At 40.1% G+C, this 26,951-nt stretch overlaps 1 protein-coding gene across 12 annotated transcripts in view; it reads right to left on the bottom strand.

Moving 5' to 3' along the window:
• Positions 1 to 26,951, bottom strand: part of tnrc6c1 (trinucleotide repeat containing adaptor 6C1) — a 601,775-nt gene that overhangs the window by 276,306 nt on the left and 298,518 nt on the right. For 10 of the 12 annotated variants that reach the window (XM_073026006.1, XM_073025993.1, XM_073025999.1 and 7 more), the window contains one exon: positions 26,455 to 26,519. The exons of 1 other annotated variant lie outside the window; for it this stretch is intronic. In XM_073026006.1, coding sequence (XP_072882107.1) covers positions 26,455 to 26,519 — 65 coding nt within the window. The remainder of the gene's footprint in view (positions 1 to 26,454; positions 26,520 to 26,951) is intronic. One more of the 12 variants, XM_073025994.1, reaches the window with a different exon arrangement.

Here is a 26,951-nt window from a genome sequence, read left to right as displayed (position 1 = left end):
GCAACACACATAAAATGCTGGAGGAACTCAGCAGGCCAGGCAGCATCTATGGAAAAAAGTACAGTCAATGTCTCGGGCTGAAACCCTTCAGCAGGACCGGAGGGAAAAAAGCTGAGGAGTAGATTTAAATGGTGGGGGGGGCGGGGAGGGAAGAGAGAAACACCAGGCGATAGGTGAAACCTGGAGGGGGAGGGATGAAGTAAAGAGCTGGGAAGTTGACTGGTGAAAGAGACAGAAGGCCGTGTAAGAAAGAAAATGGGGGTAGGAGAACCAGAGGGAGGCGATGGGTGGACAAGGAGATAAGGTGAGAGAGGGAAAAGGGGGTGGGAAATGGTGAAAGTGGTGGGCATTACTGTAAGTCGGAGAAATTGACGTTCATGCCATTAGGTTGGAGGCTACCGAAACAGAATATAAGGAGTTTTTCTTCCAACCTGAGTGTGACCTCATCATGACAGTGAAGGAGGCTATGGAAGGACATATCAGGATGGGAATAGGAAATGGAATTAAAATGGGGGGGCCACTGGGAGATCCCACTTGTTCTGGCAGACCAAATGTAGATGTTCGGCGAAGCCGTCTCCCAATCTACGTCGGGTCTCAGCAATATACAGGAGGACACACAGGGAGCCCCGAACACAGTAAATGACCCCAACAGACTCACAGGTGAAGTGTTGCCTGACCTGGAAGGATTATTTAGGGCTCTGAATCGCAGTGAAGGAGGAGGGGTAGGGGCAGGTGTAGCACTTGTTCTGATGTCATCCAATAGTTTCTCTCTCGAGATGGAGACAGGGAGGTTAAGAAAAGGGAAGGAGGTGTCAGTAATGGACCAAGTGATTTTAAGGGCAGGATGGGCATGGGAGGCAATGTTGATGAAATTGATGAGCTCAGCATGTGTGAATGAAGCAGTCGTCAATGTAGCAGAGAAAGAGTTGAGGAACATTACTGGGGAAGGCTTCAGACATAGACTATTCTACATAGCCAATGAAAAGACCGGCACAGCTGGGCCCCATGCAGGTGGCCATGGGTATCCCTCAAGTCTGGCAAAAGTGGAAGAAGCTGAAGAAAATTGATTGAGGGTGAGGACCAGTTCTGCCAAATGGAAGAGGGTGGTGGTGGAAGGGAACTGGTTGGACATCTAGTATAGAATGAGCTACCAGAGGCAGGTGTTGGGGACTGGTGAGAATTACAATGTTTAACAGAGATTTGAACAGGTATATTGATAGGAAAGTCTAAGAGAGATATGGGCCAAATCAGGAACCTGGGACTGGACAACATGGTCAGCATGGAAAAGTTGAGCTGAGAGGCCTGTTTCCAAGCAAAACAACTCCATCCTTCCGTAAACTAGTGGAGCACTAGGATGTAAGTTGAAAGGGCAGGGAGCAAAAGATGGCAGTGAAGGCCTGGAGGCAGCAGTAAGTCAGAAGTGTTACCTCCAATAAATAGTCCTTACAATTAATCATGCTGGTGGAGGAAAATTAAAGTTAGTATAAGGGGAGAGCAGGATAAGACTGGGTGGGATATTGCCTAATATGGGAAGGCTGACAAACACCCTCTTTGCACACGAGGGCCCATATAAAAAGGAAGGAGAGAAGAAAAGGTGGATTTAGAATGTGTGAACTAGACTCAGTGATCACTTTATTAGGTACATCTGTACACCTGCTCATTAATGCATATCCCTATCAGCCAACTATGTGGCAGAAACTCAATGCGCAAAAACATGCAGACATGGGCATGAGGCTCAGGCTACATCCACACTAGACCGGATAATTTTGAAAATGCTGGTTTCATGTAAAAACGATAGGTGTCCACACTATGCGTTTTTAAAAATATCTCCGTCCACATTGAAATTTCGGCGAATTTCCTCCTACTGCACATGCGCAGGACACATCTACCGAAAACAAGCGACATGTTTGGTGTCGAATCTCGCTGTGAAAGACGGTGCGTGTTTGTTCAGTTACAGACTAGAAAAACTTAAACAAAGGGCAGCTGGTGGCTCTCGCACAGGAGGACTTAAAAGTTAAAAAAAATACTGAAGTGTATGGAGGCAACTGACAGGGAGTTCACGGACAGTATGACCCAGCTGACGACGAACATTGAAAAACTGACAAACTCTGTTGCATTAATAAAGCACCTTGTTAAATGTGTAAAACATGTCTGCATCAGTGTCGTCTTGTATTTCCATACAATGTTACATTGGGCTGTTACACATCTATTGTCAGAGAAGTACTTGCATAAATAGGTAAACCACGTTCGTACAAGCAAGGACAGAAAACAGGGCAAAGTGAGTATACTTATTTATTCAGTAAGTTATGGGTGAGTATTTGGTATTTGGTGAGTACATTTCTAACTCATCTGGCTTCAGTCTCGTTGCTGTCTGTTCTGAAATTGTTAGGTTGCGTTCAAGAAAACAATGAAGTGGCGCGCTGCCGCCTGACAGCATTTTCAGATTTCGCCGGTTACCCCATCCACACTGATCTACCCAAGCGGCGTTTTCAAAAATACACACTTTGGAGAGTGTTTCTGAAAAGCTCCGGTTTCAGGGGATGAAAATGCCGTTTTAGTGTGGATGGAGAGTAAAAACGAAGAGAAAAAGCTTCGGTTATGGATTTATCCGGTATAGTGTGGACATAGCCTCAGGTGTGTTCAGACCAAACATGAGAATGGGAAAGAAATGTCAAGTGACTTTGACCATGGAATGACTGTTGGAGCCAGACGAGGTGGTTTGAGTATTTCAGAAACTGTTGATCTCCTGGAGTTTTCAAGCACAACAGTCTCTAGAGATTTCAGAGAATGGTACAAAAAAATCCAAAAAAAGCATCCAGTGGGCAGCAGTTCTGTGGATAAAAATGCCTTGTTAATGAAAGAGGTTTGAAGAGAACGGGCAGGCTAGTTCAAGCTGACAGGAAGGCGACACATCAACCGCACATTAGAACAGTGGTGTGCAGACGAGCAGGACACAACACATTGAACCTTAAAGTGGATGGGCTGCAGCAGCAGAAGACCAGGAACATACACTCAGTGAACTCTTTATTAGGTACAGGAGGTGCCTAATAAAATGGCCACTGAGCATATGAGAGAGTGAGATGAGTGTGATTAGATCATTTGAGGTAATGGGAGTTCTGGGAGGAAGGGGAAAGTAGGATATGGCTTGGTGAGTGGATAGTGATAACTTATTAATGACTTCCATGATGAATTGTTACACATATTGGATAACTTATTGATGCCTCTCTTGGAACGTGCCTCTTTGTATAAAGAGAAAGGAAGCAGTTAGAGATAGAAGAAAGCACTTCACTCCTGATAAAAAGTCATTGACCTGAAACCTTAACTCTGTTCATCTCAACATGTTTGTTGTCTGACTCGCTGAGAAGTACGAGTTTTCTGTTTTATCGTAGCAAATCAAATATCAAGGTTGCATAATATTCTGAGAGAAAATAGAAATTCCCAGCAAACCTTAAAATGGGGGCTGGAAAATATCAAGCAGCAGGCAGTCTGGACATTGTAACAGAATTGTGGGCGAGCTGAGGGCGAACTGGGAGAGATTTCTTGTGAAGTAATATAAAAGGGAGTGCCTAGTCAACTTGAGCAAAACCAGGCTGTTGAAAAGAACAGAAATATTCAGTGCTGTGAATCAATCAAGTCTTTTTTATCTGTAAGATTCCAGATGTGGTTGAAATATTGGCAGGGATATGATACTAACTCTTTCTGCAGTTACTTGTAGACAGTTGTTCCTTTATACTCCTTGAAGATTTCACAGAAACCAGGAATCTTGTCTTAAGCAACCCATTCAGTTTAATTTCTTCACTTGATTTCTCTAAAGACTTCAGTTCAATACTATAAACAAGAAAACATGGGATTTTCAACCAGAAACATTCATTCTGTTTCTCTTTCTATAGATGCTACCAGAATGGCTGAACACCTCCAGTCGTCTCTGTTTTTTATACAAAGTTATTTTATCTTTTTTTGCTTAGAGTAGAGGAATATAAAAGGAGAAATGAAATCTGTACTGTACTGATCTATTTCTTTTAGAGCAATGACAACCCCCCCCCCCAGCATTATATATTAAAGTGTTGTCTGTGCACGTGCTGTTGCTTACGCCTGTGCATTGTTCTCTTTCTGTCTCACTGCAATGAGCATACACCACTTAAAGTCATCTTCAGCATCCTTGTTTTCACTTAATCGATATGTAGTTGTGCACAGACGCAACAAACTGGTGACAAGTATGAACCTGAATGCCGGAAAATATCAGGAACTGCACTGACAGTAACGGGACGAAGCAGCAAGAGTTAAACAGCACGAGAAAACTGAAGGACCCGTGAGTAACAGTGAAAGACTCGCAGAATTTGAAGTGAAAATAACGTGGTGATGGCTTCAGTCGGGAAAGTTGACGAATTTGATAGCACTGATTAAGGCTGGGAGTCGTATATCGAGAGGGTTGATCTGTATTGTAACATGGAGGAACAATAGAAAGCCCTGGCATTTCTTAGCAAGAATGTACAATCTCTTACACAACATAGGAACACATGAAAATCCAGCAAGCAAGATGTTCGATGAAGTTGTTACAATTTTACAAAATCTCATGAGCCCTAAACCATTGGTATTAGCTGAGAGATCTTACAAAAGGAACCAGTCAAAAGCTGAAAGCCTTTCTGAATACATTGCAGAACTGTGCAAACTTTCCCAGTACTGTGACTTTAGAAAGGGACTTTCTGATGCATTAAGGGACAGGCTTATGTGCGGCATGCATAGCCGAAGCACTCAAACAAGGCTACTGAAAGAAAGAGACCTAACCTTAGAATGGGCATTGACCATTGCAATATTGTTAGACTGCAGCAGAACTACAGAAAAGGAGGATAGAATGTGAAATACACAAAATGTCCCCGAATAGTGCAAAAATCCAAAAATGTGGCAAATGCTCCCATGATGCCAATAACAGTTGGTTCAAAGAAAAAAGGCTGCAGAAAGTGTCACGGACAAGGTCACATAGAGAGAATATACAAGGCAGACAAAAAGCACAACTGAATGAAAAGTCTCAAACACAAAACTAAGCTAATGTATGAAATTACTGAATGTAAAACAGAATCAGACAACATAGAGTCTGACAAAGGTGAACTGTCATGCCGAGAATTGCATAGTATAACTGATGCAGATCACAAAATCACCTGGATCACAATAGATGTGTCTGATGTAAAACTGAAAATGGAGCTGGATACAGGGTTAGCTTTGTCTATAATTTCAGAGGCTGACTACAACAGACTGTTTTCTAAGATACCATTAGAGAAGACCTCAGTGATGCTAAAGACCGACAGAGGTGAAAAAGTGTCTCCCAAAGGCAAACTGAAAGTGAAGGTGATGCATCAAAGCACAGCACAGCAGTAAGAGCTTTATGTGTTGAAAAGAGAAGGTCTAGCATTTTTCGGACATAAATGATTGAGAAAAATCCAACTCGACTGGCACACACTCAGAGCTCTTGGTGTGGCATCAACAGGCAACAGCAGCCCAGATGGCAGCACTAACAAGAGACTGGCATAGCAGCTTAATGCTAATGGAAAGGCGTTTGAGAAGGGTATTGGTAAATACAAAAGCATAAAGGCCAGAATCGAACTAGATGAAACAGCAACACCAAGATTGCATAAAGTGCGTCCCGTGCCTTACACACTACGTCCTAAAGTAGATGCTGAACTTCAGAGCTTGGAGGCATCTGGAATTCTCTCCAAGGTTGGGTGGAGTGATTGATCAAGAATGGGAAGGCCGGAGCCATTCGCACATGTGGGGATTTCAAAGTGAGCATCGGCCCAGTGCTGTGTACTGTGCAGTATTCCCCGCCGCAAATAGAAAACCTTTTTGCATCTTTGGCAGACGGGAAGAGGTTTTCAAATATTGACTTATTACAAGCCTATCTGCAAATGGAGGTTGAGGGTCAAGCAGGAAGTTCCTCACAATCAACACTCACAGGGAACTGAACAGTATAATTGTCTCATCTTTGGTGCCCAGCAATTTGGCAAAAAGCAATGGACTGAGTTCTCCAAGAAATCCCAGGAACACAATGTTACCTGAATGGCATCAGCACAACTGGCAAAAATGATGAAGCGCACCTCCAGAACCTGGGTAAAGTGCTTACCAGACTGAGTGAGTATGGTCTGCGTGCAAAGCGAGAGAAATTTGAGTTTTTCCAAGAATGAAATCTCATATTGTGGACATGTCATTGATAAGCCTGGCTTACATAAGTCACAAGAGAAGACTGAAACAGTGCTACAGGCACTCAAACCAGAAAAAGTGTTACAACTCAGGTCATACTTGGGCCTTGTAATCTACTACCACTGGTTTCTCCCAGACACTGCTACAGTGTGCACCCATGGAACTCACTGTTCCAGACAGGAGTAAAGTGGGAATGGCCAGAAAGCTGTGAAAACAGATTCAAAGAAATAAAAGGACCAATAACATCGATGAACAGCTCACCCGTTATGACCCATCCCTGCCTATCAGACTGGCGTGCGATGCGTCCCCTTATGGCATTGGTGTAGTTTGTCAAACATTATGAAAGATGGATCTGAATGCCTGATTATGTTTCCTTCAAGATCACTGACAAGCACAGAACGCAATGGTACACAAATCAACCGAGAGGCCCTTAGTCTACTATGGGGAATAAAGAAGTTCCACCACTACCTATATGGACAAAATTTTATGTTAATGACATATCACCAGTCCCTTGTGTCCATTTTCAATCCCAGGAAGGAAATTCCATTGATGGCTATTACCCGGTCACAAAGTTGGGCACAATTCCTAGGAGCCCACTCTTATAACATAGAGTTCAAGGATATCAAACAACACAGCAACACTGATGGCTTGTTATATCTTACATTTTTGGCAACTGAAGAAGAAAAGTCTTCATACTGTGACCCAGCAGAAGTGTTCCTCACTGTACTGGTGGGCCAGTTGCCAGTAAAAAATTCTGAAATACAAAGGGAAACAAGGAATAACCCGACATTGTTAAAAGTCTGTGGAATCACCCTGCAAGGATGGCCAGCTCATGGTAACACTATGTTTCTAGAGCTCACGGCAAGATGAAACCGACGTATGTCAGAGAACACTGACGTGTGGATCTCGTGTTGTGGTTCCCTCTAAATTGAGCACTAGAGTGTTAGAAAATCTGTATGAAGGACACCTGGGTACAGTCAAGATGAACAGTCTTGCCTGGAGCTATGTGTGGCGGCCGGGAATAGATAAACAGATTGAAGACTTGTCAAAAGGTCTTTGGGATGCCAAAAAGTTCAAAGTGCACCCCCAGAAGCACCATAACACCTGTGGGTGTGGCCGTAGTCACCATGGCAAAGAGTACATATTGACTTAGCTGGGCCGTTCATGGACTCCATGTTTCTGATTGCTGTGGATGCTGATTTGAAGTGGCTGGGGTTTATACTAATGAAGTCAACTACCTCAGCAAAGACTGTCTCTGCTCTAAAGACTAACTTTGCCAGGAATGGCTTACCAGAGCAAATTGTGAGTGACAACATACCACAATATACATCAGAAAATTTCCAAATGCTCATGAGGAAAAATGGCATCAGACATTTCAAGTCAGCTCCTCGCCACCCAGCAACGAATGGGTTAGCTGAAAGGTTTATCCAAACCTTCAAGAAGTCCGTTAAAGCGATGGACAAGGAAGACATTTCTCTATAGTGCAAAGTGGCCAGCTTCCTTTTTGTGTATCAGAACTCTGTTCATGCGACGAAAAGTCAAACACTTGCTATGCTGTTCATGAATAGGAATCTGAGATCTGACCTCCTGAAACCAGATCTACAGAGGGGAAGTTCAGAATAACCAGTTCAGATAGTTGCCAAGTGAAGCAGCAAGGAGCTTTGAGATTGGACAGGAAGTCCCAGCATGTGATTACTGAGAAGACAAGTGGACATCCTGTAGGATACCTACAAGAACTGGACCACTGATGTACACAGTGGATGTTGGAGACCAGACATGGAAACATCATGTGAACCAGATACTAGATGCTCAACTGAGTTCATTGCATTCAACAAGACGGACACGTTACAGTCACCGGACCTCTCGGCGATGATCATGTCACTGACAGCAAGGTGACACTGGAAACTGAGAACATTGTCTTAGACAAGACACCTCCAAAATCTGATGCCACTCCACAGATCCAGAGGCACTATCCTGAAAGAAACCATGCGCCACCCAAAAGACTGAACCTTCTAAACGGTGAAGTTAATTATGGACTGTTATTGTGAAAGCATGTTTATTTGTAATATGGATTCATGAAAGAGAAATTGAATGTTTTGTACATACACAGTATGATGCATTAATCTAAAGGGGGAGAAGTGTAATGTATGCATCTATTTCTTCTAGAGCAATGACTCCTCCCCCCCTTAGCACTATGTATTGATCTGTTGTCTACCTATGTGCATTGACCTCCCCCCACTCTCTCTCTCTCTCTCACACCACAATGTGAGAACACCAGTTAAAGCAATCCCTTGTCTGTGTGCTTTTATTTAATATATATGTAGTTGTCCACAGACAACAAAATCTACGTGGTTAGTTTGTGGAACATTATCACTAATCCAAAGAACACATCCTGCTTTTCATAAGACAAAACAAATGCTCTTTGACAGTAAGGATTGAATAATTCTGAACTGGTCATTATCATTAAGCTTTCTTTGTAAATAGTGTAAAACTATAATTTCATTTTACTCTCTGTAAAACTAGGTCATTCATAACCTTGACGCCTGTCTCTGAACTGACATTGATTCTTATTCACCCAGTGCCCTTCTATTTGCCAGCTTTCATTTCTGGCTTCTCAATCATTCCCAAATATAACTGTTGTAATGTAGGGAGCAATGCCAAGGCCCTCAGCTCAGGAATTCCCTCCCCAAATCTATCTGGCTCCTTGCCTTTGACATGCTTAATGAACCCTCTTTGTTTCACCAAGCTTTTGGCCGTCGGCCCTCTTATCTCATCATGGTTGGCTCTGTGTAAAATTTTGTTTGATAATGCTATGGTGCAGCATCTCAAGATGCTGTGTTAAATATGCTGCAATATGTGTAAATTGCTGTTTCGTAAAGCAATACAAAAGAAGCATTCGTTATTCTGAACTTGCTGGGCTAGAAAACTCATGTGATGATCTGCAAGGTGTCAGCAAGGCCAATTGATCTGATGTTTTGTGGGAAGGTCCATTTACAGACTCCCCAGATAATGTAATGTGTACTTATTACTGTATGTCAATGAGATGGAAGTGTGCTATGTGTAACTCCCTGGAGAGCAGTATATACCAGTGGCCTGACATTGCCAATCGAGCATCCTGCAAATGATATGTAGAGGGTAAAAGCCATAAACTTCAGTGGGCAACCAATGGCTGTTTTCCCTCAGGAACAAGCTGAAGTGAGAGGAGATTCACATGCACTTTAAGGAAAGCCAGGCAAGCAACTGGAAATGATACCGAGTTTCGAGGGAGATTCTACCTGACCTGTCTGGATTTCCTGATTTTGCTTTCTATTGATTTCAATTGAGTAGATATAATACATAAATGTACCTCTGTAGTTAGTTTACCCTCATACATTTTCAAATGATTCCTTACACAATATACTCGGTGCCCACTTTATTAGGTACACCTGCTTGTTAATGCAAATATCTAATCAGCCAGATATGTGACAGCAACTCAACGCATGAAAACATGGTCAAGAGGTTCAGACCAAACATCAGAATGAGGAAGAGCTGTGTTCTAAATGACTGACTGTGGAATGATTGCTGGTGCCAGATGTGTTGGTCTGAGTACTTCTGAAACTGCTGATCTCCTTGGGTTTTCATGCACAACAGTCTCTAAAGCTTACTGAGGATGATATGAAAAGCACAAAAACATCCTGTGAGTGGCAGTTCTGTGGGTGAAAATGACGTTAATGACAGAGGTCAGAGGAGAATGGACAGATTAGTCCAACCCTGGTAGGAAGATAACAGTAATTTAAATAACCATGCTACAACAGCGGTATGCAAGAGAGCATCTTTGAACACATAACATGTCAAACCTCGAAGTGGATTGGTTGAACAGCAGAAGACCAGGAACAGACACTAAATGGCCACTTTATTAGGTAAAATCGGTACCTAATAAAGTGGCCACCGAATATCTATTCTAGGATTAGTTAATGTATGATATTGCACTATGTTACAAAACTACTGATTGCCCTTATAATTTTCCTAGGTCTCTTATTTATGGAGAACATCCTCATCATCAATATCTACAATTCTTAGTTTATTATCAGCTTTATTTTTCAGTTGAAAATATGAAAATGGCTCTGATCACCTTAGTACCAGATCTGATGATTAAAAGGCTGATGTTAAACATATTATTTTATTTTATTTTATTTTATTTATGGAAGATTGGAAAACACTTAAGAACTCGATTTTCAAATGTTCTTAAAATTCTAGCTGACAACAGCTTGCCTACTCACTGAAATATCTCATAAGGTGATGTGTAAATCTCCAGGAGCTGAGATAATTGAAGATTAAATTGATGAGAAAGGTTTGAGGAGGCTTTAAATGTTGTGAAGTCAAGTGAGATGGAGAGATTCACAGGAAGAATCACAGAATGAGTGCAGCACGGGGACTGATAGATTTCTTATCTTTGGCGGGCTTTGTAGTCCAGAGAAATATTAAGAATTTAAACAGATGTCTAAGGCTCACAGATTCTTGAGACAAGAATTTTTCCAATTTCCCCACCTATTCCTCACAACAAAATACTAGACCATAGTTGCTAATCTTATTTCCTCTGGATACTTTACCTCTACAATCTCCAACCTCATGGACCCCAATTCTTCACAACCTGCTTCCACCTCCTACATAAAATCTACCAGCACACTTCCTGTTAAACCCATAGATTCAGCATTTTTTCCTGTCCTGACCTCCATTCATGTATGGTATTTTCCTGCTTACATCAGTGGTGCTTCCGATTTCCTCCACTGTTTCATCTGTCTTCAGCTTCCTGACCTTTTTAAAAGCTATCATTAATGCTTTTTGAGATAGTGATTTAGATGCATATCATTTTTTTTACTGAGTTAAGTATTGTATGTAATTAGTTTTGCTACAACAAGTGTATGGGACATTGGAAAAAAGTTGAATTTCCCCATGGGGATGAATAAAGTATCTATCTATCTATCTATCTATCTATCTATCTATCTATCATTCATTTCATTTTCATCATGGATGTACTGTTGCCTTGTACCACGTTCCCCGAACAGAACATAGTGAAGACATCTCTCTTCTTCTTGTATTAAGATCCAACAGCATTCTCCTCTGTCTGAACTTGCTCTCTTATTGTTTCTGCTTCTTTGATCCACTGATTTTCACTCAGGAAAAAGAGGGATGCTGTCATATCTGTGACAAATGCGGAGCATTTTCAGTTTCATTGCTTTGGTTCCACACTCACTATAATATCCAATGTCTCTGTTGGCACTGCTTCCTGCTCAAGTCCTGAACTTGAAGCTTTTGTCAGGATTGCTACCAATTTCTTCTCATGGTCCACCTCTGAAGCTTTCCTCACCTGGAATTCCCTGCTTACACTTCAGGGCAGAGAAAAGCACCAGAGAATTAAGAATTCAGGTGGGGAGATACAGTAGGTCTGAAAGAAATGTAGTTGAACTTCAGAGGATTTATACATTAGGACCATTATTCCCACAGCCTCCCTTAGTTGTTCTCCCTGTAGGGTTTATATTTAATTTTGTCCATTTTCCTCATTTCTTTCACATTGTTTTCTGTTCTTCAAATTGTACACCACAGAATTCAATATGTTTTCCTTTTTGCTTACACAAGAATTCTTCCCCATCATAATCCATAGAGTCTTTGATCTCGTCTGTTCCATTTCCTGATCTTATGCCCTCTCTCTTCCTCTTCCCTTCCCAGAATGGTTTACATAAAATAGAGAAAAACAATAGGTGAAGGTCTAGGCTGCTTGGCCCCTCCAACAAGATCCACCATTCAATGGCCTCTTGGCTGATATGTTTGGAGACTCAGCTCCCATTTTCCAACTGTTCCCATAACCTTTCCAAATCCAGCTCTGAATATATTCAATGATCCAGTGTCTTAGCCCTCTAACTACTAATCGTCTTCTTGACAGAAAATGTTTTAAATGAATGACCCCATTATCCCAAGGCTGCCAACTGATACTAAATTCACCCATCAGAGAAAACATCCTTAAAGCTTTTAACTTGTAACTCTCCCTTACAATTGTACTTGTCTTAATGAAATTAACTCTCATTTTTCAAAGCTCAAGAAAATGTAGGCCCACTCTGCTCAGTCTTGTCTCTTAAGAACCACTGCTTCATCCTAGGAATTAATCTAATGAACTTTTGATGCACTGCCTTCAAGGCAATTATATCTTCAATTAAATAAGGAGAGCAATAATAAATGCAGTACCCCTGGTGAGGTTTCACCAAAACTCTGTACAGTTGTAGCAGGACTTGCCAACTTGCAAAAAAGTCTATCAATTACTTGCTGAGCCTGCGTGTTAATACACCATCGCTCAGATCCCTCCGATCAGCACAATGCAATACTACTCTGCCTTTCTAACCTTCCATAAAAATTCCTGCCTTCACTACTGATGTCAGTAAGCTTCATGTTTGTTTTTTCCTCCTTCACAATTTTCGACATGACACACCTTACCACTCCCCTTCGCCTTTCAACTTGCCCTTCCATCTTCTCTTGTGACTACAGGAGAGGCTTCACATGTCCTCTCACGGTTTCCTTTTCCATTGTCCAGGACAAAATGATCTTTCAAGATGAAATACTGATTCCTTTTGCAATCTTCTATTTAGCACACTACATTCATTGCTCTCAATGTGGTCTTTGCGTTGTAAAGGCAGACCATGGCTTAGTGAATATTCGTAAATGTCTGTAGTGAGATGCTGAAGATGTTCTATAGGTTAGTTGTGGAGAGTGCCCTCTTCTTTGTGGTGGCGTGTTGGGGAGGCAGCATTAAGAAGAGGGACGCCTCACGTCTTAATAAGCTGGTAAGGAAGGCGGGCTCTGTCGTGGGCAAAGTACTGGAGAGTATAACATCGGTAGCTGAGCGAAGGGTGCTGAGTAGGCTACGGTCAATTATGGAAAACCCTGAACATCCTCTACATAGCACCATCCAGAGACAGAGAAGCAGTTTCAGCGACAGGTTGCTATCGATGCAATGCTCCTTAGACAGGATGAAGAGGTCAATACTCCCCAATGCCATTAGGCTTTACAATTCAACCGCCAGGAGTAAGATATGTTAAAGTGCTGGGGTTGATTGTATTTAATGTATCTAAGTAAACTACTTAAGAACTTTTTAAAAGCTATTATTAATGCTTTTTGAGAGAGTGATTTAGATGCATATCATATTTTTACTGAGTAATTTATGTAATTAGTTTTGCTAAAACAAGTATATGGGACATTGGAAAAAATGTTGAATTTCCCCATGGGGATGAATAAAGTATCTATCTATCTATCTATCTATCTAAACCATCTTTATTCAGTCTACAAGCATCATCCCGATCTTATTGATCCTTGTCACATGAACTCTCTACCATACATCTTTTTGTGCTTGTCATGGTTCCAGTTTAAACTTGAAACATACCATCTCATCTTTCAACTGAGTACTTTCAAAAGCCATTCTGTTTATAAGTGAGTTCACTAGTCATGGAGGAAATGTTGCTGACAACCAGAATTCACTGGGGTCTGCAAGTGAGGAAGTTGAGGATTGATTAGCACCAGGAAGTATTTGAGCTTTTTGATAAGTTATAAGGGCATTGCAGTGGTGAATACAGAGCTGTAATCAATGAAGAGCATCTTGGTGTATGCACCTTCATGACGAGATGTTCCAGGGTTGAGTGAAGAGCCAATGGAATCGTATCTGCTGTTGACCTTTTGTGATGGTTGGCAAACTGGAGGGGATCCAAGTCACTCTTCAAACAGGCTCTGCAAACCTGTCAAAACACTTCAGCACTGCAGATGCAAGTGCTACTGGACAAATGTCATTGAGGCACATTTTTCTTAAGGCACCTGTTTTATTGCAGCCGGCCTTAAGAAGGTGGGTACCTCAGACTGTCAAAGCACGAGGTTAAAGGTCTGAGTGAACACTCTAGTGATTTGATCAGCACAGGCCTTCAGTATTCAGCCAGGTACCTCATCTGGGCCTCTGCTTTCCATAGGTTCACCCTCCTAAAGGATACTCTCATTTCCACCTCAGAGACTGAAAATCACAAGATTGTTTGGAACTGTGGGAGTTCATGAAGTTGCATCCATGTTTTGACGAGTTTTTGTGGTACTGTTGTCTCTGTTTTCCAGTAATCATTTACCTAGCCATTGGATACTATCTTCTACTGGTGCAGTAAACAGGTTCTGCAAGAGTATAAATGTCCAATTATACAGCATACAAAGTATTTATGAAATTGTGCAAAAATGCAATGTTACTGAACTTTGCTGAAGTGGGATCCATCTGATTCCACTTAGGAACTCTTGAGAAAAATATCCAAACTCCGTGTCAATATTGAGTTGACTGAAGGGAAGTACAGTTGAGCGTAAATTACTCTCACCAATACAGCTGCAGGTGAGGGAAAACTCGGGGAAAATGGCACAGGGATCTCCTGCCTGTATGGTCATCTCCATGTGGTGATTTGCCTCATCTGAGTTCCATGCAAAGTGGGGACCCATGCGACTTGGAGATGTGACTGATCCTGGGGACAGCAAAGGGAGCATCACTGAATCTTGCTAAAGGAACTAAGGCATGCATGACATCAGTGTCACAACACAGTCTCTTTCGTTGCTGCTTCCTGTGCAATGTGGTCTAAATTTAGGAAGAGATGAAGAAAAGTCATAGGTTACACCCTAAAGCTTCAACTTATGCCAGAAATGAGAGAGGCCAAAGACCTGGGAAAATATTGGGTGAAGTAAAATGAGTGCCAGGGCCATTTTCTTAGTATGTGTCCGTGCAATCGAAGCCGGTTACATTGCAAGTTGTACATGAGTGATTTACTCAAGTGGGTCTAACTTCCAGGCTACAGCACCTTCTTTTGGTAATTTCAGATAATGAGTTTTCTCCCAGTCACAACTCACCCAAACCAATCTTTTGTTTCTTACCCTGTCCAATAACCACCCTCTCTCACTTTGAGCCAACATTTCCTTTGACTTTTAATCTCGTCTGATTTATGCCTCATCACATTATCATTTACTCTCTTCGGTCTTTAGCCTTTCACAAATTTTCTTCACCCTACCCCTTCCTCTGAAAAGTTTGGAACATTTCTCAGTTTTGATGAACGTGTGTTGACTTAAAATGCTAATTTTGTTTTTCCATCCTCAGATATCATTTGACCTGCTGTGCATTTCTATTATTTTCCTGTTTTTATTACCATCCATTACTGATCCACTGGAGCTCAATGAGAGCAAGAGACTGGTGTTCAGTGGAGGGGAGGCTAGAGAAGTCAGAAGAGGAGCTGGCAAAGGAGTCAATGTGAAAAGTAGCTGGTGCTTCAGAGACGAAGGTGTTATGTTGCTGATGGATGGGATTTGATGTATGAGAGTCTGGCAGGTAGACTTGAGCTTCAGGGAATGCAGCCACTGGAGTTTGAAACAACAGTGTGCGGTGTCGTTTTTGAATGGCAAAATGTTGCAGTAAGATGCTTTATCTTATCCATAACTTGATGGATAAGAAAAATCACTACAATTAATTTATTATGACACTGCAAGTAGTTACTTATAAAGCAAATTCTTTTAAAAATTAGTATTTTCTAAAATTAAAATACATACAATCTTTTTACATAGTTTTGAATAAACAAAATAATTACCAATTACTTTGAATCAGAACTTCTATAACCTATTTTCCATAAACAACTGCTGTATTTTTTGCCAATTATTCATTCATGCTGAAAATACTTTGGTAAATGATCTACCCATAATCACTGTGAATTGAAAACAATTTTAAGTCAAGGGGAATAGTAGTATGGAAGATAATGAATGGGTGAGCTGCAAGAATTATATGTGTGTGATGTCAGCTGAGATGACATTGCTAACTGACCTGTATGCAGTAAAATAATTTTATTATTAGCTCAAAGGAGTGGGAAATAATTATAAGGTGTAAAACGTTTTGAGGTAAACCACTGATCATGCTGATTGTGTCTAAAGGAATTAAGTGAATCCCTTTTGTGATGATAATGACTGTGATTAATTTCACATTACATTATCTGAGGTTGGTGCCATCTGTTCGCAATGCTCAGTTGTCGACCTGTCCCTTTGCACTGTGGGAATGTTTTGATCTAATCATGAAACCAATGGCAATTTTATTAGATATTGCAGTTAGTAGCCTGGTGATTTTAATATTCTGAAACATAGTATAGCAGTAGAAGGTAACAGAGAACACAACAGTTTTTATTAGCGTAATGTAAGAACTATAAAAGTTAATGACTGTTTAGGTGCTCTAAAAATAATGTGCTCATTAAATTGTCTAGTCAGTCTTCTCCACGCTTATTTTGTTTAATTCGAAGATTTCCTGTGCTATTGCTCTTACTGAATTGGAGAACATTCTATTTTATAACGACTAACCTATTATCCTATGCAATAAATAGTGGGTTGTAACATAGTTGAGTTCTCATAACATAGTATGTTATGAAGTACATTTTACCTGTGGACTATTGACATGGAGCCCAGCTGCTGGAAGGTCAAATACAAAAGTGTCTGAACATTTCTCATGTGAGTACTTCTTTCCGATTTCCACCAGTGGAAGGTTCTTCTGGAAAATGTAACTTTTCCTTATTTAATATTTTTGGGCTCATTTCATACTTTTATCTTCAATGCTTATGTTCTTTTTCTACTTACTAGTATGACATACTTGTTACGATGCGTATCACTACAAATAATTAATTTTATCAAATCCATCTAGTGTTGCTGTAAGTCTTCCATTTCTCTTCTTTACCCTCTGTTATTAATCTCTAAAGTCTCAATGTGATCCTTTCTCCTTTTCCTTTACTGTTGTTCTCAGTGTCCACAGTTAAACTCCTTTATGGCCTTGGGGATACAGGCATCGGAGAGAGGTCCATTGGGGAGAATAGGATATTGCTTTTGTTACTGTATTAATAACCCAGAGGCTGTTTGAAGACCTATTCAAATCCCTTCAGTGACTGACTAATGCTTTTCTCCAAAGGAAATCTGCTGCCCCTTTCCAATGAGTCCATGTGAGACTACTGACCAACACAATGCTTATGGACAATGGCCAGGCTGCCATTCAGCCCATTGGGTCATGTCAGCTCCTGGCAAAAAGATCCCATCAGTGCCTTTCATTTGCTATCATCTTATTGTCTCTTACATATTGATGCACCATCAATAACTCTCCGAGACATGAGGCGAGATATAGGCTTTTATTGGCTGGAAGAAAGAACAAGCAGCAATTGACCACCATACTACATCCTGGAGACTGAGACCAGGGCTCAGGCTCCAATCGCCTTTATACCGGGGTCCGTGGGAGGAGCCACGGTCAGTGGGAGGAGCCACAGGAGCAGTCAGCGGGGGGGCGTGTCCAGACAGGTATATGTAGTTCACCACACATGCCCATCAATGCATCTATGATCCTCTTGCCACTTCCCTACATTAACGGAAGATTTAGAACAGCCAGCACCTACTGGCATGTCCACAGAGTGTGAGAAGAAATCAAAGCACTCAGGGAAAGCCACATGGTCATGGAATGAATGTACAAGCTCCACACAGATAGCACTCAAAGTCAGGATTGAACCTATGTTCCAGCAGCTGTGACACAGCAGAAATAACTTCTATGCTGTTTTTCCACCCACTCTCTTCACTTGATTGTCTTCTGAAGCAGTCTTGCCAATCTCTCAGATATACAAAAGCACCGCATAAAATAATAGCAAGAAGAAAAATGGATAGTCTTTCAAGCATTTCACTTTCTAGGCTTGGCATATTTAGCCCTCAGGACTCAACACTAAATTCCACACAGTCAGCTATTCTAGTCTTGTTTTTTAAAGTTTGTGTTCTTTCCAGTGCTTCAGATTTCATTCCCCTTCTTTGATCTACACCTTCTCCTGATCTATATTTAGCAGCTTCATTCATTTGGCATCAACCCAATTTGTGTCATTCATTCTCACTTCATTCCCACTCTACCACCGACTTTCCTCATTCTTCACTCTTCCCCTACTTATGCACTTTACAACGTGTTTCATTTTTAACTTTTCACAGTTCTACTCAAAGGTCATTAACCTAACACTTTAGCTACATGTCTCCTCCATGGACACTGCCTGCCCCTGAGCATGTTTTTATCTCAGGCTCTTGGCATCTGCAGTTTTTTGCCCTTGGTCATGAGAAAAGCACATTAAGGCAAGTCAACCTTGCAAATTCCTCTTCATTAACACTTAAGGATTGTTATTTAATTCAGAAGAGCCGCTCTATGGACTAGTTATTTATAGATTAATAATATTTAGTCAACATTATAATCCTTGGGTAGGTTCAGACCCACCAGCAGTACAATACACCAGAGAGCGCAATGCCGCATTAAATAGATGCAATGAGCTGGTAATAGATTTCTGACATTGTGACATTTAGAGTCAAAATATAGTGGCATCAGATTTTAAAAATGCAAGGAGACTTCCTGTTCATTACCCTCAGTGAGATGAAACAAAACCCTGGCACAGTGAACACAGTTTACAGTGTATGTAACTACACACAAAATGTTGGAAGAACTCAGAGGGTCAAGTAACATCTGTGGAGGAAAATAGAGAGTCAACTAATGTGTGGAGTGTCATGAAAGCAAATAAGTCGCCAATGGCTGAGGAGATGTATTGCAGATTGCAGTTGGAGACAAAAGGAGAGATGCTTGGATAATTTCAGTTTTTTTTTAATCTTTGTTGTCCATTGGTGTGGCAGCAGATGACAGGAGAGCAAATGTGGTACCCTTATTCAGTAAGTAGTGCAGGGATAAACGAGGTAAATATAGACCTGTGACCACAGAAAAGCCCATAGGATTCAGGATGTTGGCTAGTTGGAATCAAAACCCGCCAGGTAATAGAAGGCAGAGGGTGATAGTGGAGTTTGTTTTTGTGACTGGAAGGCTGTGATTGAGTACTGATGTATTGTAGTGACTGATGCTGGGTCCCTTACAGTTTATTATATACAAGAACATTTTGTGTGTGAATAGAGAAAGCTTATAGATAACATTAAAATAGTGCCTAGATTCACTGTGGCAGGCTGCGAGTCCTAATGTGAGGTACAATCTGCTGTTTGGACCAATCCAGACATTGGCCCATATAGACTGGAAGGGCAGGGTATCGAGAGTTGGGCAAGGTCGGATTGCACTGGGCGCCAAGCCGATTTGGAAAGGCCCAAGGATGGCTTCTTCAGCAGCGAAGTCTAGTCCCATAGTGATTTGCCACAGAAGGGCTCAGGTCCTAGTGGGAGGTTTGGACAATTTAAACACTGTCCCAGACAGACTGGGGGCCTCCTCTCTCCATGACACTAAGGCTGTGAGAAAGCCCCGGCTGCTCTGCTTCATGTCTGCGATCTTTGTGGCAATTGGTCCCACTAATATGATGAACTGAATACCAAGGCTTTGGGCCTACTCCAGGCTTCTCCGAGGATTTGGATCAAAGAACTCAATTTGGTTCAGAATGCTGTTGTTGCTGCTTGCTTCTGTTGTTTGCATGATTCCGTTTTTTTCTCTCTCTCTTCCTCTGTGCACATTGGGGGCTGGTCTTTACTTTTTTTTTAATTGTGTTTTTTTTTTCGGGTTCTTTGCTTTGTGACTGCTGGTAAGAAAACCAAATCTCAAGGTTGTATAATTTATGCATTCTTTGATAATAAATGCACTTTGAATACTTAGAAAATAGTGTTCTAGTGGGAGGGATGGTCTCAGGATACTGGATAATAGTGATCTGTGTAAGATGCACAGAGCAGTGACAGATGTTGAGTGCAAGATGGTGCACTTTGGGAAGTCTAATAAGGGTAGGGTATGCACCGTGAATAGTTAAGCCTTTGGGATTATTAAGGAACAGAAGGACTTGGTCAAGTATCCCTGAAGGTTGCAGCAAAGATGGATAATGTGGTGAAGAAGACATATAGGATACATGCCTTCATTAGCTGAGGTGTACAATATAAGAGCAGAGAAGTTAAGGTAAAACATTGTAAAATATTGGATAGACCACAGCTGGAATACTGTGCACAGTACTTGTTGACTCACTATAGGATGAATGCGATTGCACTGGGAAGCGTGAACAGGAAATTCACCAAGATGTTTCCTAGGATGGGGTGTCTTAGCTATGAGGAAAGACCAGACAGGCTGTTTTCTCCCCTGGGACAGAATAACCAGAGTGGGGTGGGCATTTTGGCATTCCTGACAAAACTATAGAAAGATATGAAGGCATAGATAGGGTGGTTAGTAGAAAAATTTCTCAGAGAGGTATCTAACACAAGGTAGTGCAGGGAATGAAGGTTTTGGGTAAAGGATAAGAGATTTTGAGGGGATATGAAGAAAACTTTTTCATGTAGACTATGGTTGGAATCTGGAATGTACTGACCGAGTAAGTGCTGAAGAAAGATAATATTGAAACATCTAAGTACTGTAGTTTCTGGACAAGAACTTGAATTTCCATTGGACATGAACCAAGTGCTGGTATTAGAACTTTTATTAGATAGATTAGTACAGATATGGCTGGCCAAAGGGCTTGTTTATGTACTGTATGAATTTGTGACTCTAACTGGGAAGTAGCAGGGAGTTAGATTAAACATTGGGTAGTTTATTTCAATATCCATTACCAAGAGTGTGTCAGTTGCACCAACACTAACTGAGGTGGTTGATTCATTAAGGATGGAACAACCAAACTAGATAACTAGCAGGTTCAGAGAAAGAGAAAACTTTCTAATCTTTTCCTTACCAATCCACTAAGCTCCACTTTTACACTGATGCTATCAGCTACTGATACTATGCTAAATAAAAGAGATAGAGAACCAAGTTAGCATTCTAAATTGGGCATTGATGAAGTATGGGCCATTATCAGCAGGAGCTGACCTCATAGTCTGTAATAATCTTCACCCTGTCATTTCTAAGAGACTATGTGACCAAGTTGAGTTCAAAGAGGAGCATGATCAAGGAGTTTCAATAAAACTGAGGACAATCTAAGTCAATGAGAAGACCTTCTACTAGGAGATGTCACAACCATTGAAGATTACTACGACTGATAGAAGCGAATCACCTGAATTTAGAACATGGTTGCAGGAATTGTTCAGCATGAGGTCCTATGCTCGACCATCTTACTAAATCAATGGTCTTGCCTCTACGAAGTTTATAAGTAGAATGTTTCTTGAAGTTTGAATAATGTTCAATTTTATTTGGATTTCCTCAGATTCCTGAGCGACATGTACTTAAAACAGAAGGGCAGGACTTGTTAAGTGAACTTACACCAGATAGGAACCAAAAACTGATCATCAGCATCAAGTGAGGCTCTAACAGCTCTCCTTTGCATTCAACTTAATAACAATACAGGCTAGTCCCAAGCAAGGAATAGGTTCTGTTTTTACAGACAGCTATAAATCAATTATATCTGTGACTCGAAAAGTACACTAAAATCACTCAATATGGAAACCATACCTCTACAGAGTGGGATCAACAGCACATGAGACTGATAAAAAAAAACAATATTAAAAGTGGAGCGAGAGAGAGGGGAAACCAATTCTGCTGCTTGTAGGAGTGGAGGTATGTACATATATCCGACATGAATTTTAATAATATTATGGGAGCTTGTTCATAAGTAGATGTTCTTAACCCAGAATGACCTGTACTCTGACTACGGGACTAGCTGAAAGGTTAGATAACTTTTGGTGAGCTGTCGCCTGAAGATACATTCACTGAGCTCAGTATCATCAAGATTTCACCATTCTACATGATTTACACCACATTAACTTTCTTAAACGTCACCTCCCTCAATGACAGGATGCTGTAGCTACACTCACAGGTTAACGCTTTTTCAGCAGCACCTTCTCAGTTTGCGACCTCCACTATATGCAAGGATGAAGGTGCGAGGCGCATGGAAAAGTTCCATTTATAGTCTCCACACTGTCAGCATTTGGACAGACATTGCTAATGTTTCACTGTTCTTGAGTCATAACCTTGAAACTCCCTCTGTAATTTTGCACTGACTGCAAGATTGAGGTCAAGCCCTACACTCAGCAGTATTTTGCAATGGGCAAGAAATCCCAGCACAAAAGAAGTGCGTTTAAACATTTGGAGAGAAACACCCGTCAAAGGTATAGCAAGTCGCTGAGAATGTGAAAGGTTGCGGCTAATGAAAGGTGAGGTTTTGACGATTGAAAACAATTGAAGACAATTGGAATTATAAGGAGAATTATGGGTGAGAAGGTTTTGGTAAAAGCAGGTAGCTGTGGGTTTGGTCAGTGTATGGAAGTACTGATGTTAACAGTGCTGGAGAGCATATACACTGGGTCAGTATTGTGCAAGTTGCACCATGGGAGAGTGGGTGGAACGTAAGCACCTTGAAGTTGGAAAGTGTCCAAAACTCACAGGTGGGTTTTGTAGGCAGTCCAAATTTGGATGTATTGGTTTATGAGAAAACATATTCAAGAATTTTAATAAATGCAAAATGCTAGCAGACTCAGGAAGCAGGTGGCAGCAATTATTAATAACATATGCAGTATTAATTGTCATGCTGATGGCAGGATATTAATGCTATAACTGTTAGCAAAAGAGATATAGGGTAAGCAAGTGAAGGAGTGATGGGAGAAAAGAGCAAGCTTCAAGGAAAGACCATATTGAAAATTCTTCAGATAATGTTACTAACCGAGCTGAAAGAAAAGCTTCAAATAATTTACAAACTTGGAGAGAAATATTGAGGTCTGTTTATGAGTATTACCAACAGATGAGCTGACCTGATAGTAATCTACAAAAAGTCTTTCAAATTGACCTGATATTTATTTTTCCAATCGTACTCTGCTAAGCAAAGTGTAATATGCAGTTGCACGCCTTGCAATTTTATATAGTAATATCTAACCGTAACAAATGTGTATCTCTACACTTAGCAAGCTTCAAGATAGCAGAAGGATAGGATGAGTGCCAGAAGATTTTTGTTTTGTTTCAAGGCAATTTCATTCTTAAGTGTCTCTGGGTTTGAATAACGGTCTGGAGCTCAGTAATTATTACATGCTTGGCCAATCTATTGCGATCTTGTGAAGTAATGTTTCCCTCGCAATGTGAAATGTCTGCTCAGCTTCTGATCGAAATCTTTCTCAGTTTCTCTGTTCATTGTGTCAGTAGCTTTTTGTCAGTCTTTGGTGAGTTGTTCTGGCAGTAGCTAAAGGTGCTGAGGGGAATCAGAAACATTTGCCAGCTCTCAAGTTAGTAAATCCAAAAAAAAAGGTGAAAGCTTTGTATATCTGTTAAAGCTGAACAACAGATGCCAGTGCATCTGTCATTGTGTTCTGTTGCTGGACCAATAGCAGGGCCTGATTGTCCCTTTTCCATCCTCGTCAGCCAGGCCTGCCTTAGGATGAGAATTATTCATTGGAACAAGAATACGCAGCTTGAAGATTAGGCACAGAACACAATGTTATTTATTTTTGTACATAGGATCTTAATATAGGTATTTTTTAGTACTGCATTGTCTTCTTAATATTTATTTTTAGTTCTTAACTCATTTCAGGTTACTTAAAGTGATTTTAATAGCTTTTAGATGTCTCTGAGTATTTGATATATTTAAAGACCGCTACAAATCCCTGAGAATTTTGATGGGAAGTGATACCCCAAATCCAGTCCGATGCAAAAGTTATTCAATGCACTGAAGCTCACTGATACCTTAATGTTCCCACTTCAGATCGAATTTCATTTTTAGTGCACTGACAGGCTTGTCACTGCTACTGTCCCGCAGCTTAATCTGACATAAATCAATCACTGAATATATTCTTCTTCATATAGGTATAGATCTACATCAGATTAATGTAACACCATGCCACAAAATCTTCTTAACTTGGCTTCATTGGGATGTTCCTAATTTATGTAATCTATACAAACTCACATTTTTAGACCTCAAAGGAAATCATTCTGCAGATATCTCCGCTGCTCTCAGTTCTAGTATTAGTTATTCCCTCCACCATCCTCTCTCACTATTTCCCACTCATTATCTTTCCCATGTTCTATTGTGACATGTGCAGGCAGCAAACTGCACAAGTATGTCTACTGAATGTGACCTTAGCCCCTGCGTTCTTCCCTCCATTTTGTTTGATAATACTCCAGTTAACTGCAATACGACATTTTACTATATTCAAGGTTCTATATAAATCAAAGTCATGTTGTCGTTGCCACAGCTTATGAACAAAACTACAGCAGTAAAAATATGTCTGGTCTTTCAAGCTTGCCACAATCTGCTATAAAATTATTTTAACCTCACGGGTCTCATATTTAAACGTACTTTCAAGATGCCAGTTTGGAAGGTGTAGCACATGCAGAAATATGAATACTGATTTCAGTATGATCTAAAAACATGGAAACTGGTGTGGCTACATACTGACTTCTGGCAATTATACAAGCTGCGCTGGATGGGAAGTTACTTTATTTCCTGGCCATTATTTTCAAGATCCTATAACATTCTGTTAATGTTATTGCAGCATGGTCACTTACAACAAAGGGTTGCAGTACAGCACACTCACAACTGTGTGCGTGGCCAGTTCAGTTTTCCACAGGATAAATGCATTACGTATTACACACAAGCAAAGAAACAGAGCTTATTCTTCAATCTTGTGGTTCTGCTCAAACTTATAAGATATTTTGGATATAATTTTTTGGGAATAGAACATAGACACTTTGATTGAGTTTTAAACTTGTAATTTTTTTTACTTGCTATCTGTTATTTGATATAATTTTATCATTTCCTTTTGGGTAGTTTTGGTCATTCATCTTTAGTCTCCTAGGCACTAAGAAAATGTTTCCTGCTCTGGATTTTTAACTCATTTATTGTGACACTAAAACAAATTCTAATATAATCATAATAAAATGTAAAACATATGCAGACATAAATGCCTTATTTATTAAGAATATTAAATCAAGATTCCTCGATGGATTCAAATGGCAGCTTCACAATGTTCTGAGCACATAAGGTTTCAGTCAAAATACACTTCAAATATGGCACAAGTAAATACATAATTCAATTCTAGTCAGGAGGAAAGTTGCCATGAACATATCAATGTACTCTTTTTCTACAAGCTCAACCAAAAATTCACATTAAACAATTTTCCTTCAATTAATATCTCCTATATCCAGACCTTGAGCTCCAGGGGAAGTTAGAAACTTAACACAACATTGAAAATTACTTCATTCAAAGCTTAGTTTTTTTTTCAAGAAAGGAACATTTAGGCAAAAGATGTTATGTAATGTTTGTACAGACTAGTAACTTATAGCCCAGTATTCTGCAACTGGAAATTCAGCCAGCTCCATCATGGGCACTAGCCTCCTCAGTAGTGAAGACGCCTTCAAAAGGCGATGCCTCAAAAAGGTGGCATCCAATATTAAGGAGCCTCATTATCCAGGACATATCCTCTTCTCATCAAAAAGGAGGTACAGGAGCCTGCAGACACAGACTTACTGTTTGAGGAACAGCTTCTTCCCCTCCAGCATCAGATTTCTGAATGGGCAATGAATCCAAGAACACTACCTCAGTATATTTCCCTCTCCTTTTGCAATAAATATTTAATTTAATATATATAATTATCTATCTATCTATAGATATATACACACACACTTAGAATTATAATTTAAAGTTTAAAATATTATTGTGCATTGCAAAACACTGCTGCCACAAAGCAACAGATTTCACGACGTATGTCTGTGAATTAAACCTGATTCTGGTTCTGAATCTGATTCTGACATTAAAGTACTGAGAAATTAAAATTCTAGCAGGCAAAATGTTCTTTGTTAAATCAATAACGTATTATTGACATTGCTGTTTCTTTTGTCTTAATTTTTTTTTGAAATGAGCAGAAACAAGCCAATCCTTTGGTTATTGATAGATTACAAAATGAAACACAGGCTTGGTATCACCTCTGGAAGAATGTATGTATCTCAAGGTTTAGTTTGGAATCAAACCACAGTATTGTGTTCATTCCTTGAACAAGGTAATTTTTAAGACTGGTGAAATAAAAATTCATAATTTCAACACGCACTGCCCCTATTTCTTTGGCTTTTTCTTCTCCACGAATTGCTACCCAATAAGTTAAAATATTCTCAATACTTTGACAAAAGAGTTAGAGGTTTATTCATCAAGTACTATCCATTTCTCACTAACTCCTTCACACCTACAATGAATGGAAGATAAAAATTAAACTAAATAACTTGGTATTTTGCACTAAAATAGTTGAAATTTAAAAAATAAGAAATATTGAACTTATCAAATGGTTTGAGAAAATGAAACAATAGTTACAATCTGAGAGCCATACCTTATTTTCCTCTCTTCAAAGACAGCTTTTTGCCATGCATCACTTTGATATGCATTTAATTTCTGCTGCAACACAAAAGCATGGAATATGATTTTAACTAAAAAACTAGAATGTTCCAAGTGGGATTCAAAAAGCAGATTGCTAAGCTAAAAAACAACGCAAAATACTGTGGATGCTGGAAATCTGAAACAAAAATGGAGAATGCTAGAAATGCTCAACATGTCAGCCAGCATCTATGGAAAGAAAAACAATGTTAATATGTTGGATTAAATTTAACACCAGAACTGATTTCAAGGATAAGCCACACTGAAATTAATGCACATCCAAAGACAATGATAGCAGGATAAACTGATGCTGTATTTTAATTTAAAATATTAATAAATATTAAAACTTTACACTGCAAATAAATCAAATAATTGAATCAAAAGTACAAGATATTCCATAAATGTTGCAAATCCAGGGCAACACACATAAAATGCTGGAGGAACCTAGCAGGT

Source organism: Hemitrygon akajei, chromosome 22 (assembly GCF_048418815.1).
Source record: "Hemitrygon akajei chromosome 22, sHemAka1.3, whole genome shotgun sequence".
NCBI classification, from domain to species: Eukaryota; Metazoa; Chordata; class Chondrichthyes; order Myliobatiformes; family Dasyatidae; genus Hemitrygon; species Hemitrygon akajei.
Note: the sequence above shows the minus strand (reverse complement) of the source record. Positions and strands in the feature narration are given on the sequence as shown.